Source organism: Amaranthus tricolor, chromosome 12 (genome assembly GCF_026212465.1).
Source record: "Amaranthus tricolor cultivar Red isolate AtriRed21 chromosome 12, ASM2621246v1, whole genome shotgun sequence".
NCBI classification, from domain to species: Eukaryota; Viridiplantae; Streptophyta; class Magnoliopsida; order Caryophyllales; family Amaranthaceae; genus Amaranthus; species Amaranthus tricolor.
This window is the reverse complement of record NC_080058.1, coordinates 5,759,367-5,786,291: the sequence shown is the minus strand read 5'-3', so window position 1 is coordinate 5,786,291 and position 26,925 is coordinate 5,759,367. Positions and strand designations below refer to the sequence as shown.

Sequence of the window (26,925 nt, the reverse complement as noted above, 5' to 3'; positions counted from 1 at the left end):
TATTATTTCATATTTAGTATATAGAGTGATTATTATTACACTATTTTAAAAATTACATATATATATAAATACATATATATATATATATATATATATATATATATATATATATATATATATATATATATATATATATATATATTTCTTAGTGAGAAATTTATGCATTCAATGGGTTTTTATACTAGTGTATATGTATTTCTGTATCTATCAAGTTCATATATAATTTATCTCTTTTACCTTTTACTCCTATTAACCATCTTTTGTTTTAAAGAGAAGTGTATGTAATATTATGTTTTTTAAGAAAAAGTTATTTTTTAATTAATTAAAGAAAAAAATAATAAAAGAATTTAATTCATTAATTAAATCTTCCTTTAAAAAAAAATTATTATATCTAATTCAAGTCGGTAAGTTTAATAAATTTTATATGTTAAAAAAATTATGTTACATTATTTGCTCTACATAGTTTGGGCATTCTGTTCCTCATGTGGAGACGACCATGTCTTTTGTACATAAAGTGTTCAAAATGGACTTGTCAATCTGATAATTACCCCATCTTTTAATCTAATCTGATTTTGATATAATTTTTAAACAAATTTAAAATTATGTAAAAATTAATATAAACAAAAAATTATACTTTGAATCGATCTAAAACAGTTGATCTAAAGTCGACCCGATAACTCGAATTAAGACCTCTGGTGCGGTCCAGGCAAACTCAAATTTTGTGGGCCACACTTTGATTAGTCTTTCGAAAAATTACTAATCGATCACTGTAATTTATAAATTATAAAAAAACAAAAAAAAAAAATATAAACAAAATACAAAAATTAAATTAAAGTCCTAAATCTCCCCTTTATCAAATCCTACCAATAAAAATGTTTTGTCACAAATCTCTGTTATTATTGAGAACTGTCTTTCGTGTGGCAAATCGCTGCTCCTCACAAACGTCCACAGTCACCCACTTGTCCAATCTCTGTGGAATTTCAGGATAACACAAAAATTACTCCCATGGCTTAATCACCATTTTCTGATAGAACACTGGCACAGAAAAATGAGCCTACTACTCCGGCAATGGCTTCCACTTCGTCCTCCTCTCTCTCACAAAAATCCCAACTTCAACCTCTCTACGAAGCACTGCAATGTCCGACAGCGTAAGACGACGTCTTATGTTGCCGCCACCGGTGTCGACACATTCACTGAGAAGTCAGGATACCTCTTTCAACTTAGTGAGTCGGAAGCTGAGTCACTCTCTGAGTACGATGTTGCCAGAATCGGTTCAATTTATAGGAGGAAACCCATTATTTTGGGTCGTCGGTTGTTTCAGATGGGTACTACACTTGGTAAATGGTTTTTACTTCGCTATATTGATGGACTCATGGATAGAGCTGATGCCATGTTCAAGGTCTTGCCATATAATAATACTATTACTGTTTTTCTTTTTGGGTCTTTTAGTGTGTTATGTATTTGTGAAACTATACATACTAGTATACTACAACATTAGAGTATATTGCACCACATTAAGTGGCTTCTATTTAGAAAGATTTGGGGTCGGATGTCTGTAACATCCCTCCAATTGACCTTTGACATGTATATAAAGGGCACATGATTTAGTTATTCTTGTTAGGGGTTGTTTGGTATAAATAGGGAAACAGAATTGAATGAAAAACTTGAGAAATTGAAACAGTAATGATAAGGAGTTGGTATGATTTGTTTGGAAGCAGTTAAGGATTGTAAATGGTAACACTTGAATGCATAGAGTAAGGGGAGGGTTACACACTGAATAACATAGGGAAAAGAAAGATCTATTGTTACCAGTGGTGGTGGAGGGGAGGTAACAAAGGAAATGTACTGGTTTCCTTTTTGTAATGGAATTGTTTATTGATGTTTGAAAACAAACAATATGTAATGGATTTCCTTTCTGATTCTGTTCCCAATCTCAGTTATTGGCAAACAAAACATGCCCTTAATATACCCTTAATATAGTCAAATATAAATAATCATAATTTTTTGGCCTCCATGAAGAATAGACAATGTTGCTCTTAATTGCAAACGACATGCTGCTTAATTGGAATCAGTTTTGTGATAAATTTGTTTTTCTCTACTAATGTCCATTGCTAAGATGTTACACTCACATTGCATTGCTCCATTGTGCTACTTGCCCTTATAGTAACGGTTAGAATGTGTTAACACTCTTAGCAAACTTTGGATAAACAAGATATAATTTATAAAATATGATATATGGTATTTATTAGTAACAAAGCTTAAGAAATGTTTCTTCATGTTGTTTGCAGATTCGAGCAGCTGAACTTCGGAGTATACTGGTGGAACTTGGTCCGGTAATGGCTAGACATACTATATAAAATTACTTGGTGCAGTATTGCTTTTGTTCACTCATTATGTTGTGCTTTTGATTATCATGTCCAACTGCATTTTCTGTCTGCATTAAATTTGTATTTGGCAACTCCACTGTCTGCTAAGTGTTAATGGTTGCTGGAAAAGTCAAAGGTAATCTAACAAGATGTTGGGATTTTGTGACTCGAACCGAGTCTAAAATCGGGTTTTAAGATGAATCAAGAGATCGGTCGAAGTGCGCGGGGTGCAGAGTACTACGCGGGGTGCGGAGTAGCTATTGGATTGGAAGACGCCCAGGTCGCGGGCCGTACGTTTGGTCGTGTGTCGCGAGTTTCTGAAGGAAAAGTTATTGTTTTGGAAAACAGGTAGGTCGCGGGTCGCGATCTAGTACGCGAGCCGCGACTTGTGCAGTTTTTTGCGGGTTTTCAGTTTTCGTACGTTCTTTTGACGGTTACTTAGTTTTTGGGCCGGTTTCTTTGTAATTTTTAACCTAATTTCTTTTTATTAAGTGGCATACTATATAAACCCCTCTTGTAATTAGAATTAGGGTATGATGCATGAAATACAAAGTGAGGAAAACTAAGAGAGAAAAAGCTTGGAGAGCCATTGTTGTGGTTTCTCGTTCATCTTGTAATCTCCCAGTTTATAGTGAAAAGTTTATTCTCGGTGCCGGTGGATGTAGCTATCACATTGATAGTGAACCATGTTAATTTCTCGGTGTGATTTCTTTATTGTTTGTTTGAATCTTTATTGCTTTCCATTATTGTTTTCGATCTTTGCTTCTGCTGCCGCACAACACAAGAAATGAATAAATGGATGCTTAATCTGCTACTGTTTTGTTAATTATTAGTTTTTTTTCTGAAATGAATTCTTTAATGAATGACAATTCTTCATATTGTTTTCAGATTATACATTATGCTCAACAGTTCAAAACTTATTTTATTATTAAGCCAAATCTTTTTCCATAAAGATTTAACAGAAGAATGATAAAGTACTTTTTAATCAATGTAACTCAATTGGTTCTAAAAGATTTCTTGGCTGTTGATTCCAGTTTAGACTAGATGAATTTCCGATGTTAGAATTTTGAAGTTTTGTAGAGTAATGTGCTATGTCCTTAGACTAAAACACAAATGTTTGAAACTATGGTTCAAACCCATTGAATTTTGAATGATAGATTTTTGAAGTTTTGTAGAGTAGTAACATGCTACGTCCTTAGACTAAAACACAATGATTTGAAACTATGATTCAGACTGAAACTAGCTAAATGTCAGATGATAGATTTTTGAAGTTTAGTAAAGTAACGTTCTATGTCCTTAGAGCCTAGAGGATTGGACTTAAACACACAATGATTTGAAACTATGTTTTTTGTGGTCAAAATTGATTCTATCATCTAATTACCATGCTCAACTATCTTCTAGAGCTGCTTATGTCATGTCATGAACCGTTTTTCCAATGATTGGTTAAGCCTGCATAGTGTATAGTATTTATCTACTTTGGAGTCCATAGATTTGTGATATAAAGGAATTGTCTTGAGAACTGATGAGGACAAGTGGTTACTTGTTGGTATTGTTATAGATGATGAACATGCATAATTTTTATTGGTGAATATTTCAGTTTCAAATGCTATGGCTTCCAACTTTCCACTTTTTGGGTGTTTTTTTTTTTTTTTTTTTTTTTTCGAATTAATTGTCTATTGACGTTTTTTGAACCATCTTTGAACAAGGCTCAAGGTACTAGTTCAAGTCCGAACTCCAAACAATCTAGGGAGTAGAGACTATTGCCCCATAATTTTAACCAAACCCAGTCTTGCACACTAAAAGTTCTATCACTTTTGTTTAAAGCATCTTGAACTTTCATTCTTTGTTGATCATTCCTTATTCCTCAAGTGAAATTTTAGTGTATTCTATTCTTTTTTCTGCATCCTACCATCTACTTGACTACTTCGACATAAATGATTCATCATTTAAATATGGGAAATAAACCGTTGAAAACAACCTCATGAGAAGTGATATGAGTCATTATGTTTAATTTTCCAAAGAAAGTTATAGGAGATATTTTAATGGAACTAGTAGAAGAGAATAGTGAATTTTGAAAACAAAAACAAAGTAAAGCTTGAAAAAACTTTGAAGAAAATGAAGCAAAGAAAGTAGTGAGTTCTTGGAATGTTTAGAACCAGAATAGGTTAACTAGCCTCTTTAGCAAATAAGGGAAACAAACAAGATGCTAAAAGATCGAATGATAAGCACTAATGGAATCTATCTACAAAAATAAGGGGATATGCATTGGACAATTAGGCTTATGTGCCATACTATGAAGTTATGGGAGTGGGTGATCAGACAACTAAAAAGATATAAAATATTATTGAAAACCAATCTGGTTTTATGCCAAGCCAATCCACCATTGAAGCTATCATCTAATGTGGTAACAAATGTTGCAATGAAAAGTGATTTATACTTGATTTGGATTGATTTGGAAAAGATTTATTAATAAGTAGCAACATAAGTACTTTGGAGTTTGGTGGGTTTAAACAAAGAAATGTATGCCACACAAGTATGTCAATATACTTCAAGATATGTATGAGGAAGCACAAATCAATGTTTGGATATATTTAGAAGCGACAAAAGATGATCAAATCATGATTAGTTCACATTAATGTTTTGTTCTTTTTAAAACGGTCTTGGATGAGGTAACAAGATCTATTTACGAAGAAGGTCCATCGTGCATGTTGTTTACTATGGCATCGTATTTATGGATAAACTAGAGATTAGGTGAATGTCAAGTTAGATATTTGGTGGAAAATATTAGAATCAAAGGGTACAAATCAACACAACCAAGACAATGTAAATATGATGTCGTTTTGGCATGAAGGATCGTAACAAAAGTGTGATGCAGTTAAATTTGAAGGAGCTCATTCCGAATGAGTGTTTTAAGTACCATGTCTCAAATGAAAAGCTGCGACCAAATATCACGCGAACACAGTGTGCCACTAAGATTAAAGAGAACTTCTATTGCTCAACCGATCTACTATATGAGTTAGATTTTAGCATGTTGGGTTTTTGGAAGAGACCATTGTAGCCAGCTGGAAATAAATGGGGTGCATATGATAAAATGGATGAGTAGACATTCTAAAGGATAAAATTCCAAATGAAATCACAAAAAAGTCTAGATATATGAGAGAAAATCAATTACGTTGTTTTGGTCACATCCAAAGAAGTTGAAAAAATGCACCTTTTTGAAGAGTTAAAGGCTGGACTTTGATGAGCTTGGAAGCAGAAGTATGCCGAAGATGACGTTGGTAGCTAGAGTGAGGCTTGAAATGAATAGTTGAGATTCCTAGGAACAAATAACAATATATTGAAATGAGTGGAGTAGGAGAATATATGTTGAAAATCATTTGAATTAATGATCTTAGTGGTATATTAATATAAAAGATAAGGGCCCTAATAATGTATACTCCTTGTATATTCTTTGTTGTTGGTAATTTCATATTCATTTCTTTAACAATATTTTTAGAAAAATCTCGCGCCCTCGAGTAGTAAGAGCTTACTTTAATTCTTCAAAAACTCTTGTAGCATCTTCCGACTATCTAAAATCTCCCTTTATAAGGAGTTGGGTTAATGGTTTGTTGACGATGTCATACAAGACAACCTTACAAACTTCATTTAATGATCTTCCATCTCGAGATAACTCCCTAGTTCTTTCTCATTCCAAGTTTTGGTTCAGTAGAATATTTCAAATATGGGTCAATTGAAAATTGCAATTACCGTTTGATGATGTTTTATAACTTCCTTTCCAAAATAAAATGCCATTTGTACTCTACTTTATTAATGGCAAATTTATATTACTATTCTCTGCCAATATTGCGTATTGTTGCATGACTTGAAAGGCTTCTTTAAAATATTATTTGTTGAGTTTAAGCCATAAACCAACATGTTAGAAAAGAAAACCCAAATTTCCTCGAAGTGTCTTGATGATATGATTCATCTATGCTTTAAGAAGGAAGTATGAGCGCTAATTAGCCCGAATGGCATAGCCAAGAATTCATAATGACCATTATGAGTTAAATGGATTTTGTAAACACAGATTCGTGACTCTGGGTGATGATACCCAACCCTTGGATCCATCTTATTAAAGACATATGAGCTGGATAGTTCATACCTTTTAGTTAGGTTAGAATTTTGAATGTTAGAGGTTTGTTATTACTCTAGAATATTATTTTAGGTTGTTATAAATATAGGTTGGGGGCTGTATAAAAGTCACGACTGATTAATAATGTAGAAGAATTATTTAAAGCAACATTGTTTGGTTCTCTTTTGAGTGTTTGATAGTTAAACACACAAATTTCAGTTGTAAGGAATCAGAGTTATTCTTTTGGATTTACAACACCTAATTTGAGGGTTAGGAGGTTTCACTTCAATTAAATAAGCCTTAGATTCTTAAGTTGGAGTTATTAGAGAAAAGAAACTAAACACCCCGTTGTTAACACTTAAAGAGTATTCTTTTTGTTCCTTCAATTTCGTAATCATGATGTATTGTGTATGATACATGAAAATATTTTGATTATGTTTTACGCTAAAATTGCTCTGCTGTTTGGGATTATTTGGACATGAATATAACATTTACAAGCTAGTATAGTTTCTTATGGGTTAAGACATTAAATAGATGTAAAGGAATTGAAAGGAACTTCCAATACCTACCGCTTATATCTTTTTATGCTGGCTCATTACCTCTTATTTAATTTATTTCTTTTTGCTGAATAACTCATTTTAATTTGAGCATTTTGTCGTTTTGTAGGCGTATGTCAAAATCGCACAAGCTATATCTTCTAGATCTGTAAGTTATTCCTTCAAAATTGTGTTTCTTTTAAGTCTTTGTCCAGGAAATGAGTTTGTGACTTTGAGTACGTGTAAAGTAATAGAATTTTGCATTGCATTCTTTATTACATGTTATGTTTCATTCTTCAGCCTTTCCTTTTTCTTGCCTTCCTTTGCAGCTAGAGGCCCAATGGAAGAATCCTACATAAAAAATTATGTTGTGCCAACTTAGGAATGGAGCTTTAGCGTGTAAGAAAAAAGAATTTGATCATGATTTATATTGGTGTCAATGAGTTTTGAGACATGGTAGTTGGATTTTACTTTGTTGGACATTATTAACAAAAAGGGTGTAATGTGAGAACAACTACTGGAACATGTATAGGGTTGTCAACATATTTCTCTATTATGGTAGGGTTACATTAAGGATTTGCATTAAGTCATATCCTCTTTGCATTGTTAAGGATTAAGTCACAAGCTGTCAAGGCTTACATTTTATGAGGTGCCATAGTGTATGTTGTTTATTGATTAGTTAATTTAATTGATGAGTTTAGGGTAGGAGATAAGAAAAGTAATAAAATTTATTACTAGAGTTCTAAATTAACTGGGACTGAGTTTAATAGAATATTTGGAGTGTAAAATGGCAAAGAAGTAAAATTGTCAAGTTATGTGTTGGGAAGATGAATATGTTAGGTGAGAGTTGTGTATATTGAGATGGATGTGGATAGTTGACAGGAGATAGAATCAATAATGACAAGATATGTGGTAGGGTTGTAGTTAAGATTGTCAGAGTTGAATATATTAGACGCGTAACAAATTATTATAAGAAATCAAGGGAAACCAATGTTAACTTTGTTGGAAGTTATAAAAAGGAACATGAAATACTTTAGTTTCAATAATCATAATAGATTGGATAGGTCACACACCTGAGTTGAAGGGACAATCCATGTGAGGGATCCATGGAGATGTTTTATGTGTTGATGTAGTGGCTCTCATCCTCTTAGAATTAACACTTGGACACTATCATTATGTTAATTGGATGCCTTAATTTCAATGGATCATTAATCATCGAAATTGATTTATGTTTATTTTATGTTCATTGCATTTTTGATGAATTTCTCCGTCATCAATTGTGTAAGGATGAGTGAAATCCTCCCCCTTTTCTCTTTATGAAATTGATTCCTTTTAGAGGTGTTGCCGGGTCAATAATGACCATTACTATTTTATCATCTTAACTATGATTAGAATCATGAAACCGTAGTGGCATAGTGTAAACATGTGACTTCAGTCAAGATTATGGTTGTGGTCACAATGATGATATGACAGAGTGATGCAGTTGTCATCACCAAAATATCAGCAAAAGACCATGAAGTGTCACTGTCCTAAAGCTTGGTATTTTTTTACATCTTAATGATGCGGGTAGCATCGGTTCGTTATATTTGAAAATCTTTTCGATTCAGCCAATATGATATGATGTGACCTTATTTTTTTCACTATGTGTGGTGGTTCCCATGCTGATCTTATAGACATTAATGTGAATTATATGCTCCTTTTGCCATCAACACTGTTCTAGTTGAAACCAACATTACAGGAACACTTTTATTGTGCTTGTATAAAAATTGATGAGATCACCAAACCATGCATATTATTTCCTATCAACCACACTAACAGTAGTATTAATTATTAGTTTCTTAGGCCTGTTAATAAGGGTGAACACAGTGCGAGTTTGGTTAAGTTTTATACCCGAATCAAATTTAAATTTTTTCCCAAATCGAATTAAAACGTTTAACACCTCAAACTGATCAGACCAAGCACTTTATATACAGTTTCATTTATTCCGGTTTGCAATTTCTATTAATGATTTTAGACTTTAGATATATGTAAACATTAAAAGAGATAATACCTTAATTCAAAATTACAATAAAAAAGGTCTTGGATTAAAAGCTTGTCTTAGATACTTTGGCATAAGTTATAATATAATTATGATTGGGAGGATGAGGCTACAAACATTTATAATGCGGATCAAAACCAAATTATTATAAAATCACTGTTTACAGTTTGGTGCAACCTAAAAGTTTCAAAAGTCAGATCAAATCACTAACCAAAATGCAAAATTTTGAAAAACCAGACTGCACTATTTTGATAGCAAATCGGACCAAACAATAGTTTACTAGACCAAGCTGCTAAATTGCCGTTTGTTTCATTGCGGTTTGTTGTCAAAAAACTTTGCGCACTCTTACATGTGGATGTCTGCCTATGAGGAGATAAATGCAAAAATATCAGCCATACTGTAAAGGTTTTTGAGGTTACAGTGGTGATTACTGCAAAACCATTCTTATCGCAAAAGCGTTTTGCGACCGTTACTGCAACAACGACCACATCTAAGATTTTGAACTTTGTGAGGAATCTCTTAGATTAATTTAGTATAGTTTTTCTGGGACAAACATGCTTAGAATACAAGACATAAGTTCTACTTACTGTGCTCTTGACAAAGGTAAGTAGAAGCAATTGCTTAAGTTTATACTTTCTTCTATTTATTCTTAGTGGCTGATTTTACGTCTGGATTATGAGTTATAGTCTGTCTTGTAATTCTTTTCAATTCTGTTATAGTTTAAAAACTGGAATATAAAAGGATCCCTTGACATTGTTTAACTGGGTCATGAGTCACGACTATCATTTTGACTGTTTTGTGGATTAAATCTGCTCTTAGGACCTGATTCCACCATTGTATTTGGAAGAACTCTCCCTGTTGCAAGACCGAATAACTCCATTCTCAAATGACATGGCTTTCAATACAATAGAGCAGGAACTTGGGATGGCAATTAATGATATGTTTTCGGAAATTTCACCTGAGCCAGTTGCTGCTGCTTCACTTGGTCAGGTATTTGCATCATTAGTTCCTTATTTGCATTTTGTGTGAATCCTTATATTTTGTGCTCCTTAAGGATCAAGATAGTTGATAATTTGATATTCATATAGTTTATATAGGGGTTTACAGTGTACCTTGGGCCATCTTCTGAACACATGTCCTAGTGACACTACATGAAGTCTTGTCTTGAACTGCAGTAGGACTTTAGTCTTGAAAACGGCTTCATCGTCTTTTTGAAGCAGTTGATCGAAGTAGGAAATAGTTTTTTGGACGCCCAGGTGGTAATGCTCATTGGGTTGATTGATCATTGTTTTACATAATTACTTCTCTCTGTTTATCTACACTGACATCTCTAGTTTCTGTACCACATTTCCCGTGCTTTGCTACCTCAATATTTGTATTAGTAAATTCTAAATGACAACTCACGAGTAAAAAAACCTTAATTCTTGAAACAAGAGCCATATGAAATGCTTTGAATTGATATAGTTATCTATAAATGCAGATTCTGCAATGATACACTCTGCTGGTGGTAATAGTTTAAAGAGTTGTGTGGTACTTTTTGAAGATGAGTGGTGGTTGTTGGAGTTGGGAGTGGTTTTCAAGGGTTTTGGTTTGTTTTTGGCTTGTTGCTGTTGTCATATGTTGGGGGTTGGGATGGGGTTTAAAAATAAAATAAAAGTCAAACAATGTTCCAATGTTCCATCACCCAATGGCCACTAAACTGTTTGTGCGTAAGGCCGTAGTCCAGGTACACAACCTTACCCTTGTAGTAAAGAGGTTGTTTCCGATCACCCTAGATTGTAAACATCATTTGCAACTTCATATTAACGAGAAATGCACGTGATAGTAAAATTGAGATGATGTAAGGGACATCCAGTGGACATTGAATTTCTTTTTCCCATACGTGGAATTTTACAAAGTTAAAGGTGATCATGTAGAATTTTCCTTCAATATTTTCATATCAAAAAATCTGTATATGTCTTGAGGGATTGAGCGTGATACTTGCTCCCTTTATCTTCCCAAGTTTTCTCCCTCTCATCAAAGCTAAATTCTATAGTTTGGACAGAGTGAACATTCAAAGTTTAAGGACTCACTTATTTCATGAAGGAGAAAAGTGTTGAAAAAACTTCATACAGGGTCGAAGGCCCTCTGCAGTCTGCAGAACGACATGACATCAGGATCAATATGGAGTTATACTTGATACTTTTTGCTATTTTAAGGGCTTGGCGAGGTTAAGGATCCTCTACGCAGCACTGTAACCAGTGCAATAATGTGGTTTTTGTTGCAATTGAAATAAGGGTCACCTTGATGCATTATCAGGGTGATATGGTTATTGTATGGGTGTTTAGTGGATTTGCAAACCTTTTTGAGTTGACCAATACAATAAATGCGGATTTGTTTTCTCTAGATTTGTTTATGGAGTATGGGAGGCAAAAAATGTCTTTGAGTGGTCTGGAAGTGGGGGAAATTCTTATATGGTTCTGTTTTTGTTAGTTAGAGAAAAAGATGAAGACTCTCATCTTCTAGAATGAAGAAGGGGTTTTTGGAGTATAGCATTCATTAAGTAAAACATTATAAAAACAATGCCAAAGCTTTAATCCTAACATATGGAACTATCTTTATGAGGCACAACTATATAACGTGAGACATTGATGGTGACCAAGATTATGCTTTATTCTGTCCTATCAATTACTAATCTTTAAATAACAATAATTAGGTTAACAGCAAAAGTGAAGAAATGGTTTTGACCTTTTCTTGAAAGCTCTGTTTCTCTTTAGACTTTAGAGTGTTCAACAAAAGTTTTGAGCCCGAGTGTTCAAAGGGAAATTCCAGCTCTTTTGTATGATGCAGGGCATCCTACTTCACCCCCTCCAAATTTTGTCATTGTAATTTAGGAAAGAGAATGAACATTCCAAATCACTACTTCAATTTCACTGCAGTAAGTGGTGGGTGGGTTTAATTTGAGAAGAATCTTTAGGAACGAGAAAGATCATTCTTAGTTATTTGTTTGTTATCCCTTTGGTTTCTCCTCAAATTTTCTTAATATTGATGAAGGATGGAAGCTTAAAAATTAGCACCATCAAAGAATATTTCATAACTTCTCAAATTGTTTTTTGCAAACTTAGGAATGATTTAGTGGCCTAGCAGCGAAAATTCCCCCAATTACAAAGGAAAACATACTTGCAAGTTGCAAGTCTTACAAAAAGTAATTTATGAACTCTCTCATGCCATGTATTATGAGTACCTGCGTTCCGCATTGGTTACTCTCTAAGCTCAGCTCTATAACAAATTACTTCTAGAATACTTCTGCTACTAATTTTCCAGTCATGAACCAGTATTATCCCTGATTTCGTGTACAATCTTAATTCACCAAAGTGGATGGGTTGGGCTCAGTCCTAGACTCCTAGGTCCGAGAACAATTTAATTTGTAAAATCGCAGTGGATATTTACCATACATAGCAAGTTTGAATATTTTTGTGTTGTGCTTCAGAAGTAGCTAATTGGGTTGATATGGATACTTCTTTTGTTCTGTGATATTGAATAATTCGTTTTGATGGGTGTTACAGTGGACTGCTGATATACTATTTTGGTTGAGTTCGAGACTAGATAATTCAGGTTTTGGATTAGGTGAAACAAGGAGCAAAATATCAAGTTTTTGGCCATTTTCTTGGGTATTGTTTGAGAGATGATGCCAAGTTTCTTGATAGAGACCGATAAAGTTCATCATGGGCTTTCATTCTTGGTTTTTTAATTAAGATACTCAGGAATCAAGTTCCTAGATAAAGTCACAGAAACTGATAAAGTTCAATTTTTCCTGATTTATTTATTTTTTTTTCGTACCTAAATGAAAAATCATTCTATTAGGTTTATCAAGCTAGACTTTGGGAAACTAGACAAGTGGTTGCTGTCAAAGTCCAGAGACCAGGCGTTAAAGCTGCTATTGCGTTGGACATTTTCATCTTGCGCTTTGTTGCAGGCATAATTCGGAGAGCAGGAAAGTTTAATACGGATCTTCAGGTAATGCTGCTGATTGCTGTTTTCTACAGTCATAGACTTACACATGCACAATGATTGATAGAGGGATTTATTAGAGTCTGTGTGGTTCTCTATGAACCACATCAAGCAGTATCCTTTTCTCTAATACTCAAAATGTATTATTTCACTGTGTGACCATTACTACTGCAAATGTAATTCACATTGAAAAATAATCTGATTCTCTCTGCTCTCTTGGACATGTGGACTTTACCACCTTATCAGTGATGAATGTTCCTTGTTCTTATTTTGAATTTTGAGAGGTCAAGCAAGCCTTTACCCTGTTGTTTCCCTCCCCCTTTCTAATTAATTTTGACATAATTTTAGTCTTCATAGCACTTTAGTTTACCTATGAGCTGTAGTCCTGTTCATAATTGGGTGGAATCTGCTATCCTCCTCTCCTTTTATAGGCTTAAAGGTCTTTTAGAATGTAAATGCACTTTCAAGTCAAGACCTTGCTTCTGTACTTTTCATTAACTCTTCTTTCAAAATTTTAGCTCCTCAATCACCCAGGTTCCTTGATAACATAGGTAAGACAATGGAGTGATGGACATAAAATTTTTCATCTCTTAAACCCTAAAAATGTTTATTATATGTACCAGAAGTTAACAAAGCATCATCGGACGATCTTGTTAGTCTACTTTCTATTTTTTTTTCCTTATCAACTTTCCACGCAAACATTCTGTGGTATCCTAGTCAATCCTAGTGAAGGATATACCCTATGTGCAATGATACCGTACAATAGAAGAAAAAAAATATATAGAAAACAGGTTCGCTTATCAAAAATCGTCACTTTTTTGTTATGTTGAGGACAGTTTCTATGTACATATAGATCTTGCTGTTAAGTAATAAAATGAATGATTGTCATTGAAGTTGAGTGAGTTTATTTAAGTACAGTAGACCGAGAATCGGGTCTTGTCTTAGTTGAAGAGTAAGTACCACTTTCTTGAAAAGGTCGGGTTCGATTTACACCTAGCCCTCCCCATTTCCTCAGCCTATCCCGTAATAAAAAAAGTACAATAGACCAATGGTTCTTGATACTATTTCTGGGTGATGCACTTGCAGGCTTTCAGCCAATGCTCTCAAATTTGAGTATGGGGGCTCATTATTGCATCTCTTTTCCATTTCTTATGTAAACATGTGCATAAGAAAATTCTTTGTTAACAATTCGTCACTCGTTCTTTTATTTTTTGAATTTTTTAAAAAAGTTTATTTGGATAAAGAGCTCGCAAATTTTGTTTGTGGTTTGGAACCTAGTTTAATTTATTTCTGTCTATTTCATTTGATATCCCATGAAATTTTTTTTGAAGTTATCTCATGAGAATTGTATTGTAAAGAAGTGGGGTAATTATTTGCAGGGAGTTGTTGATGAATGGGCATCCAGTCTTTTTCGGGTAGGCTGTCTCCTTTGATTATTATGACTTTTTAATGCTTTTGATCATCCATGTCTAAATTTTTTAATGAAGTGATCCTTTTATTTTTTTGGTTAAGAACATTTGGAAAAGAGAAAACTCCTACATCAGAAAAGCTTTCATTTCCACTACTAATGCTGCATTTCTCCAACATTATGCTGTGACTACTATGAATGTTGTTTTTCAATATCCTGTCTTTATTCCGACGAATATCAATACTGTTTCTTAAGATACACCACATTAATTATTCCCCTTTCCCTTCGTGCCTCCCAATATTCTTCTGAATTCGTGGACTCTTGTTACTTTCACAAACCTCATAACTTACAAACTTCACCAGCATGACTAAAATTATGATGAGAAGAAAACAAAGTCCAAATCCAACAAGGAAAAAGAAAAGATACATCAATCACACCATTAATTTGGTTACAGAGAAAGGGGTGAGAGTGAATGGAGGGAGGAGGTGGAAGTTTGAAGGAGTTGAGGGAGGTTCATTTGATGATATGGTTTGACTGGCCGTTGCTATTGTGTCAGAAATATTGTTAACTTTTAATTTCTTATTTTTGATTTTGATAATAGTAGCCTTAGAGCTTTATAATGAATACAGGTAAATCAAATTTAATGCAGGAGATGGATTACAGGAAAGAAGCTAAAAATGGATTGAAATTTAGGTAAGTTACTTTCCGTGTTCAAATGTCTTGTCGCAAACTTTGAAAGTTGACTATCAAGCAATATTCTTGATAGCTGATATGATACTGATAAACACTAACTAATTTTTTGGGTAATGCTTCTCAATTCAGCAAAATGAACTTTTCTGTTTCATTGTCTTGTTTTCATGGTTGCATTTCGAGGATCTACTAGTATGGACCTCTATTATTTTTGGTGAATAATTTACTACCAAGAGCTCAAAATACCAACATTTACAACTCAACCAAAAAGCAAGGAAGTGGAAGAGCACAGCCAATACCCAACCAAGAGGACCCAAAAGTGGCTAAAATTAAGCCAAAGAGACCAAAAACCTACAAATTGAAAGCAACTAATTACAAAGAAGAGAGCCAAAGTTTATCTACAGATTAACCTTCTTAACAAAATCAGACCTCACCCAACTAATAATATTTTCAGTACATAGATACCTTTTGTCTTTCCTTTTTGTTTTATGCATACCTAGTAAGTAAAATCTATTTGATTCTAGTAGGTATTCTCATCTCATTCAATAAATGCAGAAATTTGTATGGTGGTCTTCCAGATGTTGTGGTTCCTCAGATGTACATTGACAAAACAACACAAAAAGTATTAATTATGGATTGGGTGGAGGTAAATCTCTTTATGTTGCCTCAGGTTCCTTTTACATGTTTTCCTTGTTGATTGATTTAGTTCCTGTACTCCTTGCTTCACTTTAACCATTTGTGCTTGGTTTTGGAATGGGCGTAGTAGATGAGCAATGTGGGGACATGACCTTTCAGGTTTTGATGAAGAAACTTTGATCACTTAGTAAATATGATAAAAAAATGAATATTAATCTAGAGGGAATTGTGAGGAGCATAATAACTGCCATCTATGTAAGATATCACACAACAACATTAATTACTCCAAAGCCACTAACACTATGTTTGGATAAGAGGAACTTGATGGGAAGGAAGGGGAGGGAAATGAAGGGATTGCATTTTCTTTAGTTAAATACCAATAGGAGAAGGGAGGGAATGAAGGGACAGGAATTAATGGGAAATACTCCTTCACATTTTAAGTAAAACAAATCCTTTCAACATTGGAAAGATTTGGAAGGAAGACACACCCATCTCCCTTTCCCTTCCCCCCCTCCCCTTCCTTTCCCTTGCTTTCCTTTCCTTCCAAAAATGTTATCCCAACATAGTGTAAGTGACTCTCGCCGACGCGGGGTTTCAAGTTATTGGATGTACAAAACTTTGTTCTTGTGATAATTTTCGATTGACCTTGATATCAAATATGATCTACAACTTCACATATATAAGTGCACATGATTAAAAAATCAAGTTATCTAGACTTGAATTTCTGAGCTACCAGAATTTAGTTCACAGTTGTCCTTATGTTCTTATTGTTTTTCTAGCCATTTTCATCAGCCCATTTTAATAACTTAGTGGCCTTAAATTGGGCTGTGATGCTATGTTTCTGGAGTTTCTTGTCTACCCATAAGATCGTTGAGTACTTCTTAGATAACTTTTTTTTTTCTTTTTTTTTTTATAATTTATTTTATCTTACAATAAAAACAGACAAAATGCCTTCATTTGGGTGGTTTACCTTTGCTTTCAATTTGTTTGGAAGTTCAGAATATGTCCAGGACCCCGCCAGCCTCTGTACATCTCAACAATACATCAGTCTTATTTTGCTCTTCTAATCTTATTGGGCCGACTTAACTACTATAGTATCTCATTTATCCTGTTTGGATTTGTCTCATTATTCTGGATGTTGATGGGTTTGTAGGGGCAAAAGTTGGCTGAAGTTAAAGATCTTTACTTGGTTGAGGTAAAATTTAATTTCTATGATCTATGCGATCATGAAAAGTTCTTTATTTTTATTCTGTTACCAGATTTAATAGCTTTAAAGATTGATTTATGATCAGGTAGGGGTTTATTGCTCATTTAATCAACTGCTGGAGTTTGGATTTTATCACGCTGATCCACATCCAGGAAATCTTCTTCGTACATATGATGGGAAACTAGCTTATTTGGGTAGTTTTTTTTTCTTTTACTATATTATTTCTTATTCATTAAGTGGAGGTCTAAGTCTTCTGTTCTAATATTCAGTGGTTGCCTTCCTTTTCCTGCAGTAACAAGGTTTTCGGTTTTATATTTCATCTTTTATCTAAATTACCATGTGTTTCTAATCTTGGAGTCGATTGTAAAAGAAGGGTTGCGGCTTTTTGGTGTTTGCTACTTTGCTTGATGCAATTTGCAAATCATAGAATCCAATTGATGTACAATTCTGATCTGGCTTGTTAATTGTCAAAAGTTTTCAGTATTGGGCCCAACTTCAATGAGAACGTAGTCAATGTACTAAAACAAAAAGGTACAACCATAGAACAAAGTGAACTTAACAACTGCAAAAATATGCTAACCATGCGAAAGCAAATACGTAGCTCAAATATCACGTCATCCACCTTAATGGTGTAATGAAACTCAAATACTATTTTTTAGAATTTTTTTACTAAAGGTAATTCTTTCATTACCACCAACCATAGTACTAAACCAATGCCATAAAACCACTGCATTGGAGTATCTTAAGCCGATGATCCGTAGCCATCAATGTCACCTGCATTTGACCCACTAAGAAACAGAGAACATGTAGAGTCTGGTTTGTGACCTAATAAGCAAATGCCCAAGCACGAGTCACTTCAAAGTGAAGGGAGAGCGTGGACTTTACTCTAGATCTTTGCAAGGGATGAAGCTTTAACTGAACAATGCAACTAACATCAAAATCTTATCCTTCATTGGGACCTTCACCTACTACAAGGAAAATAGAAACAGGGAACATTGTGGAATGTAGTCTGAGTTTGACTGGAATATTTTAGGACAAGAGTCTTGATCTTAAGTATAAACGTAAGGGTATGCAAAGCATTCTTCACCCCGAAACCCTTTCTTTATTAAAAGCATTCTTCATACCAAATGAATTTGGAGATAAAGAAAGCAGTGGGATTTTGGTTCTTCGTGTAAAACTTCACTGAAGTATACAATATTGTCTCAGATGTATATCAGCATTACAGAAGTCATAATCCATAAAATTAATTTGGTATGTTTGTCTCTGTCTGTCACTCTGATGTTTTACACGGAAATACTCAGAAAAACTGAAATTGCTATTATACATCATCCTTTCTTTCTCTCTATCTGTTGTATAATGGCAATTTGGCATGATATAATACATCATGATTTTCTGGTGTTGTTTGTTCTTCACCACCATCATAGATTGGAAGAAGGCAATATGAAGCTTGAATTGCTGGTGTTGTTTATGCTTTGTCCTTCTTGAAAATCTATTGAACTTATTCATGGTTCAAATTTCACTAGGGAAATCATAGAACTAAAAACAATTTGGCAGGCTCAACAGATCTTGACTTTAAACACGAAAAAATCAAGATAAATTTGAGCAACATGATTAAATGAGAGAATAGATTTATCCTTGAAATGTTTTATTCCTGCTCTTCAGCTATAGTGAGCTTGCACAAACCACGGGCAATGTTCGTGAGTGCTGCTTGCTAGGATATGGTGGGTTTCGTACTGTTGTATGTTCTTCACCTGAATTCATTTTCGCTTAAAAATGCTTCATATATTCAAACTTATTGATCTGATAGTAACAATTCTGAGAAGACTGACAGTTCATTTGCACAACCAAAAGAGAAAAATAGGGCAGTCAATGTGAAATTTTGGCACTGAGGTTATTATGCCAAGACCGCAGAGGGCTCTTTTTTCTCCATGAAAAAACTTTATATACGGTCCCAAGTTTAGTAATTAAAAATTGTTTATTTGGTGAATAACAAACTTGTGGGATTATGGTCCGTCAAAGAATGCAAGTTGGGGATGGAAGCAATTGTGTTATGTGAAGGGTGGCTAAAAGCATTTCAAGTAATTCACCAGCAAGTACTGCCAAAATTACCTTGTGTGCAAAGATTGGAACCGAGGAAATATAGTGACTTGTGAGCATGCTTTTTATTGCTTCGATAATGATGCATGACAAGCTTAAAACAAGGGGAAAATTTGAGGCAGATATATGGCTGCAATACCAACAGGTGTGGCATATGCAAGATTGTTAAAAATGCGATCCGGATTGTAGAATCGTACTATTCTACGATCCCAAGTACACCCACCGAGTTGAATCGGAGTGAAAATCGTTTCCGGGTAAAATCGTTAGCAAAATCGCTAGAATCGTATAAAATCGGTATAATCTTAGAATCTTACAATTTTAACGATTCTACTAAATGAGCTTTTCAGACGAGGAATTGTAGGAACTGGGCCAGGTAACTCGACTTTTTTTAAACACTATAGTCCCGTGACAATTCTTGACATAATTGATATTTTCAAATTGGAAAAAATGCCTTTTCTCAGCTTCTATTTCACCTTTCTTCATCACTTTTGCAATTCTTTTCTGCCATTTTCTTCTTTTCCATTTCTACTCAAGCTTTTGAGCTAATCTTCTCCATAAAGTTGTTTGCTTGATATTGTTATTGAGGCCTCATTGTTGTTGTAATGCACTTAAAGTGCAAATGTAAAACGAAAAAATGTTTCTTGGTGATGAAAATTAATGTGTGCACTCTATTTGTCTAGGTTTGTGTAGACTCTTAAGTGAATGGGTGTTTCTTGCCAAATGACATTGGATTATGAGTAAGAAATAGGTGTTTTGTGAATTATTGCAAAAATATTTGATAGTAATTAAATCTAAGTTCTTTTTAGCGCCCTTGAAAATTTCTCAACAATAATTATACATATATTACGTCTTAAAGCTGCAAAATTTATAGAATTGATCGATTCTACGATTTGATTTTACGTCCGATTATGAGAGCTATTTTTAATCCGTTGTAAAATCTCAATTTTAACGAACTTGGGCATATGTGATCTGGAAACTGAAACTACTTTGTATCAGTTCTTCCACAGTCAGTTCAACCAGCAATGTATACCAAGCAAGAAAAGGACTTTAGTATCTCCACAAAATATAAATGATGGAGGAAGTACAGAAAGACTTACAGTCAGTTCATGTATATTATATACGGCTTACTAAGAACCAAGCTGGTTGGAAATATACACACTGGGGTATATTGAGAGCCAAACCTTGAAAAAATAATAATTTGCAGAGAAAGAAGTAAACGAGAGAAAAGGAGGACTGGAAAGAGACAGAGAAGCAATGGAAAGAGAAGGAAAAAGAGAGTAGTGAAGAAATATTTTTATGTTCTGAATTTCTTAAAAAAAATTTATATAATAAGAAATGGACTAAAAGGAGCATGACACATGGAAGTAACTTACTTCAGTAGGTAGCCTCTCATCTAGGTACAGAATAAGTGACTAAAAAGGTTGAATTTTATGAATAAGAATGCAAAGATGTGACTTTTAATATCTCATCACCCAAAGGTGGACTTTTTAGTTTTAATTTTTCCTTTAGGAAGTTATTATAAAGCATAAACATTGCCTTAGAGCTAAGGTAGCTAAATCCTTATGTCCTCAAAATCCTGAAAATTGTCAAACTCTGAGTGAAATGGATCCGTCTTGGCATGTGGAAGTAGTTTGTTTTGGTATAGTTTGTTTGTATGGTATACATGAAAAAATAAATGACTGTATCTATGGAGTGATCTTTATGACGTGGCTTTTCCAACGTCAATATTCTCCTTGACATATTTGTGGAGAATTCAGAAAGGTTGAATAAGGCATGGTTTTGGAATTCTGGACAATCTTCTGTATGATTAACAGTCTCAATGCTATCAGCACGATTTTACTATGGTCTTGTGTGCTACTAAGCTACTTTGATGCAGTTCTAAGTGATTGTGTTTCCTAATATTTATAGAAATGAGGCTCTATTCCTTATGAGATGAACCGAGGGAGTACAAGCAGTAAATTGTCGAATATATCCTGATATCTTGTCACTTTCAGACTTTGGCATGATGGGCGAATTCAAGGAAGAACTGCGTGATGGATTCATTGAAGCTTGCCTTCATCTTGTTAACCGTGACTATGATGCACTGGCTAAAGATTTTGTCACTCTTGGGTATGATATAAATTTATTTTTTTGTGCATGTTTTGTGGAATATACTTTCAAAGGAAATTTCATTGATGATATGTAGCTGGCCTTGGCAGGCTTCTTCCTCCAACTGCTGACAGAGATGCTGTTACGAAGGCGTTGACAGGTTCTGTGTCCCTGGATGTAGTGATAGTACTTAAGTAAAAATAAATTATCACTCATCATTTTTTCCTGCTTATGGCTAACTGCGATCTTATTCGTACTCCAGGAGTCTTTCAAAATGCTGTTGCGAAAGGAATTCGTAATATAAGTTTTGGAGATCTCTTGGGTGATTTGGGAATAACCATGTAATGCTCTTTTCATCTTTTGCTGGCTTATGCTATATCAAAGATAAGCCTCTGTTCAGTGTGAGAACACTTATATGAATAGAATTGTATGGATAAGTTCCCTATAGATTTTTTGGATGTTAATGCAAGGATGAGATTTAACATCACGAGTCTGCTCTGCCTACTTCAGTTGTTTCTGCTAGACAGTGTTCTAAGATATACATTTATGGTTTATTTGCAGGTATAAATTCAAATTTCGGATACCATCATACTTTTCACTTGTCATACGGAGGTATTTAAACAAATAGAAATTTTCTGTGCATCTTTTCTTGTGCTAATATGAAAAGCTATTAGTTTTTATATAAAGTTTGATCAAGTTCCTCTAAGCTGTACTGAACTTACCTTTGCTGTGTTTATTGGTCTGGTAAAAGTTTTAAGAATAGCCTTATTGGTGGTAATTCAGATATGCCTGCCATTAGGATAGGAAATTATGTCAATTTATCTTTCAAATTGTGTATTGGAAAGCCTACAACAGTGGAAGGTAATAATGTAAAGCAAATTTAGCAAGATACTACATTCTATTAGAACATTTTTCAAAAAACTAACTTTTATCCAACTTGATTCATGATCACTTTTATTTAGACACTACCACGTGACTGGAATCCGATCAGTTAAGTTTTTAATTAAGTGTAGACTTGTTTTTTTCTACAATAGTGACCCCAGGTCGTCATATATTGTCTCCTATTTTATCTTGTACTCAACACTAATTTCTTTCTCTTCATACATGTGTCAACATCGCATTGAATGCTCAACCATGCCCCAAGTTTAGTACCTAGGCACTGTAGTGCCTTCTTGTCACCAAAGGGCATGTCTTGCCCCTTATAAAAGTCACCATTTTAAGAGAAAATAGGTATGACATACTTCTTGCTCTGACGAAAAAGATATCACATTGTGGGTGCTCTATTGTAAATACCGAACTTTTGGAATGTCAATATGAGCAGATGAATGAAAAAAGGACATTTACTATGCTTTGTCACACTAAGATTAGATTTTGGTGGTTTCTAGATTAGATCGAAATTTCTGTACACAAAGATGATAAACTTTTAGCTGAGTTTTCTCGAGACATTGCTTGGATAGATCACCCATCTTTGTTTTTATCTGTGAACTGAATTATCAATAATATCACATGCAATCATCCAAATGTCATTGCTAGAACTTGATTCTGGCTTTTAGTAGGAACTTTGAGCCATGGAAAATCAAACGTCTAACAACAGTTTTGACTTCATTAGCTGGATCTTCTCAACTTTTGCTATCCCTCCCTCCAAGAAAATAAAACATCTTTGAATACTGATATAGGGATGCTACAACGATGTTTGATGTATAGACTACCTGTAAACATTTAATCTTTCAAAATGAATCAATCCTAATTTTGTGTGGTTGTTCACGTATCAGCCTGGCTGTTCTCGAGGGTATTGCTATTAGCTTTAATCCTGATTACAAGGTTTTGGGTAGTACATATCCGTGGATTGCTAAAAAGGTCCTAATGGGGAATTCACCAAAGTTAAAGTCATCTTTGCTGTCACTTCTTTACAAGGTGCTATAAGTTCCTTTTATTTCCCTTTATATGTTTATTTTGGATGTGGTTGCATCTATGACTGCTTAGTTCATTCTGTGTATGTTAAATGATTCTTATAGTTATACTGTCTTCTTACTTCTTAGGATGGTGTGTTCAGGATTGACCGTTTGGAGTCGCTACTTAATGAGGTGAGAACCTGCTCTGCACAACTCTGGCTTTGCTTATCTCTTTCAATATCTTTCAATTTGAATTGACATGTGAAATAAGACGATAACTACCAGTTAATGAATTACCCTTGAACTCACTAGAATTCTTTGATACCCCCACATGACATACCTATCTTTAACAGTGTGCATCTCCACAATGCATGCCAAACACTGTTAAGGCCATGTGCACACCTTGAGTCCCGTAAGTGCTCTAGGAAATTGCCTAGTTTTCATAAAAGTCGGTCAAATCTTCACATTAAGGTAGGTAGTCCATCAAGTCATTTTTAATACCACTATCTCTGAAAAGAATATGGAACAAATAAGGGCAAAAATTCAATCTGATCATTATAAATCCATCGTGTGTCTTATTGGTACCACAATAAAGGCTAACAAGTAATACGGCGTGCAATTGGGTTGAATTTTGTAGTTCTTCTCAAGAATTTGTATGAATTTGATGCTACCATAAGCTTCATGTAAATAGTGGTTCAATTTTTTGATGACTAATGTATTGATTCAAATATAAGGCATCTTATGCTATTCAAGGCTTTAAGTAACAAGCAGTGAATAATATACATCTTTTATCATATCTTTGTGCCCATATCCATCTTAATAATATTCTTGATTTCAAATATGACAGATGCGTCGTGCTAGACTGGATAGGGCCTTGGCAAAGAAAGATGAATTTGACAAAAAAGATGCTGCCAAGGATATATTGTCTTTTACGCTAGCAGATCAGGTATTGTGGTCTTTAGTAAACTGTATGTCAGTATATGTGCACTTGATAGATTAAAGATGACTAGGTTTAGATTTTTTGTGAGTAACCACCTTTTTCAGTCAAAAGTTGTGAAAGCCTGCGTTTTATTTCTGTAAGACATAATCTTGAGGCAGTTTTGGTCAATTGAATTGGCTTTTTGGCCCCAATTTTCCACGTATAATCGTAAAGTACACCAACGATTATTTTTTTCACCTTTTTTTATCCTTGTATGTGCTTGAGATCATAAACATGATATGGAGAAACAAGAAATGGTGAAAAATGACTATCAATGCACTTTTCTCAGTAAGTTAATGCCTAAATCTGGGTCATTGATGTGAAAAGAACAAAGGGAGTATGTGAATTATTTTGCCAAGTAGGAGAAAAGGAACAAATCATCTTTTCTGAATTCACTTTGCTTTTTATTCTTTGTGGATATGTGGAAAATGGATTGTATCGGTTCATTTGCAGCCTTATAGTTTAGACAACATCTTTTGTATTGAAGATTTGGATTCAAGAGACCAGTTTTCCAGGTTTTAGAATGACCCATACTTCGTCATTCTCTGGCAAGGGCATGGGACATGGATATCTGGTTTTGATATATAAATCTATTATCGAAACAAAAGGGGCATTTCTTCTATTTTATCTCAATTTATTTTTCAGGGTTCTTTTATACGGAATATTTTTCTTGAAGAAACGGCCAAGGTAAGTAATCATAAGTGTGAAGAACTGCTGAGGGGAGCGTGCTGTGGAAGGTATTTTGTCTGATTTCTTGCTTCCTGAAGTACAGGGTTTAGATGCATTGGGGCTGGCTACTATCAACTCAATTTCTATTCCATTTCTGTCAATCCCCATGTCTGACGAGGATGTTGTCAACTTGAGAAACTTCCATCGTCTTGTGCTATTGGTTTCCGGAATACAGGGTTCTGATGCTGTAAGTAGTTCTGTTGCTTATATTAGTGTGAATGATAATGCAGTTACTTATACTTAGAGAAAATGCGTTTTGATTCCAAATCATCGTCTGTAATTAACAATTGAAATGATTATTTATGAAATCTAGCATATGTCATCTCTGTTGATGTTTGGAACGCACCTGTAAGTCTAAACCGTGTATTCTATGATATCAAGCAGTAAATAATGTATGCTCATGCTGTTAATCTTGTAGAAAACTGAAAGTATCAACGACGTCAGGAATCGGACATCACCAGCGATGGACGTGAATCAGCTTCTTAATTGGCTTTTAGATACTCAGGAAATCCAGCCCATTTTTGCTTATGTTAATGAGGTCAGTAACCATTGGCTACCTGTCTTTGTAAGATTGATGAACATTGGGAGTGGAAGATGCCTGGATCACTTCTTTGACTTCACTAATAGGTTATAGAATTACATCTAGTACAGGAACCAAGAACTTGGTGAATATGCAAAGACAACATTCATCCTGCTTCCCAAAACATGAAAACTAGAATAGGAGCATTGAAAATTCTGAATTTTGATGAGTTGTCCTTTTTAAGGTGAAAGAGTAGTGTCCTTTAGTTTGTCTTACATAACTCGTATGACATGGAAGGATTTTCCACGTGTGAACCAAATCCATAGTAAGAACATAAAAGCAATACACCTAACATAGTCTATGGCTATTGTGGGAGCATTTAATACGTGAACCAAGCTACAGTTGCCCACTTCTACTTCATAAAATCTCACCACTGTTGATCCTATGAGTGTAAAATTGCGGTTTCAGCTGCAAATGCGGTGAGCAGCCATGTTGAAGTGGTAGTTGGGGGATGTGGCTACCACTAAATATTGATTGAGAATTGAGACCATCAGATTTCCTTCTAACTTAGCCTAAAATGCTCTTTTGCTACATTTGTGATGCATGTAATATTGGTTTGATGATTTGGAACACCTTTATGTTAGAGTATATATCATATCTCGAGGTTTTAAGCATCAGTTGGGGCTTTTGGTTGAGTTGGTGCTTTGGCATGATGTCAGAAGTTAATGTGACAATGAGGTCACGGGTTTGAATCTCATCCACTCCTCACTTTAAGTGAAATGTTTTGCGCTGGGTATGAAGAGAAGTTGTGTTGCATCCAAACTTCTTGAATTTTAGCCCAAAGGGCTCTCGGGTGAGGAGGCGAGTTAAGAGTATAGAACATATATTGTGCTTTAACAATCAACTTAAGTTTTTGGTTGAGTTTTTTCCTTTGACACTTTACAACTCGATCCATATGATACATTGCTGCCTTCTTGTTGCACTATGGATCTCATCCCTTAACACCTTCATTCCCCGAAACAATAGTGAAGCAGTAAATATCATAGTTTGAATTATGTACTCCTTGGTGTGCATCCTTACAAATACATAGATTTTCATTTTCATTTGCGAATGTGTGACCTTTTTTTCTCCCAAGAACACTGTCAGAACTAATAAAGGCTTTCAACAGCCTTTCATTTTCATCTTTATGGTTTTCATATGAATAATGCATGCTAAATTTTTGTAACAGCTTCCGTCAGAACAACAGCAGCAGTTATACAGATTGCCAGTTGAGGTTCTTGCAAGACTCTTGTCACGTGTTGCTGCAAGAACGGTCCGTAGATATTTCCTTTGAGTTTTGGTAAAGGTCTACTTCTCAGTGCAATTACTTTGCAATGAGATTCTAACACCATACGATAGTGTTGAATACTTGTATGAAAACTCGTATTTGTAAATTGCAATTATTTGCTATTAATTTGAATAGAGATTATTAAACGGAGTTCACATATGAAGGTCCATTCTTTTCTTTCACCACGTTGTGAAGCTACTTGTGAGGGTGATTGTAGACTTGGATGAGATTCTTAGTCGTGGAAGATTCCTCCACTTAAACGAATATGAAAAACTTCGGCCGAGGCAGGTAACTTGAAACATCTTAGCTGA

The 26,925-nt window shown here is 34.4% G+C and overlaps 1 protein-coding gene across 3 annotated transcripts; it reads left to right on the top strand.

Annotated features, from left to right (window-relative positions):
• Positions 1-876: 876 nt before the first annotated feature.
• LOC130828317 (uncharacterized aarF domain-containing protein kinase At1g71810, chloroplastic) lies at positions 877-26,925 on the top strand. Of its 3 annotated transcripts, none has more exons than XM_057694235.1 (21): positions 877-1,337; positions 2,289-2,333; positions 7,144-7,182; positions 9,871-10,041; positions 12,895-13,047; positions 14,421-14,456; positions 15,099-15,142; positions 15,695-15,785; positions 16,929-16,970; positions 17,068-17,176; positions 21,074-21,188; positions 21,278-21,327; positions 21,430-21,508; positions 21,729-21,779; positions 22,940-23,081; positions 23,207-23,251; positions 23,907-24,005; positions 24,684-24,725; positions 24,811-24,954; positions 25,186-25,305; positions 26,516-26,925. In XM_057694235.1, exons 1-21 carry the CDS (start codon positions 1,137-1,139, stop codon positions 26,618-26,620), a joined length of 1,923 nt encoding a protein of 640 aa, XP_057550218.1. In that variant the 5' UTR covers positions 877-1,136; the 3' UTR covers positions 26,621-26,925. The 3 variants fall into 3 exon arrangements, with proteins under 3 accessions (XP_057550218.1, XP_057550217.1, XP_057550219.1); XM_057694234.1 differs by having other exon boundaries at positions 883-1,399; XM_057694236.1 differs by lacking the exon at positions 22,940-23,081 and having other exon boundaries at positions 896-1,399; positions 23,221-23,251.

Bases quoted from the DNA above. Each gene is read 5' to 3' on its own strand.
- LOC130828317 (XM_057694234.1), top strand. From the start codon at position 1,049: ATGAGCCTACTACTCCGGCAATGGCTTCCACTTCGTCCTCCTCTCTCT. The intron at 1,400-2,288 runs GTCTTGCCATAT...TGTTGTTTGCAG, and splicing joins GAGCTGATGCCATGTTCAAG to ATTCGAGCAGCTGAACTTCG. The intron at 25,306-26,515 runs GTCAGTAACCAT...TTTTTGTAACAG, and splicing joins TTTTTGCTTATGTTAATGAG to CTTCCGTCAGAACAACAGCA.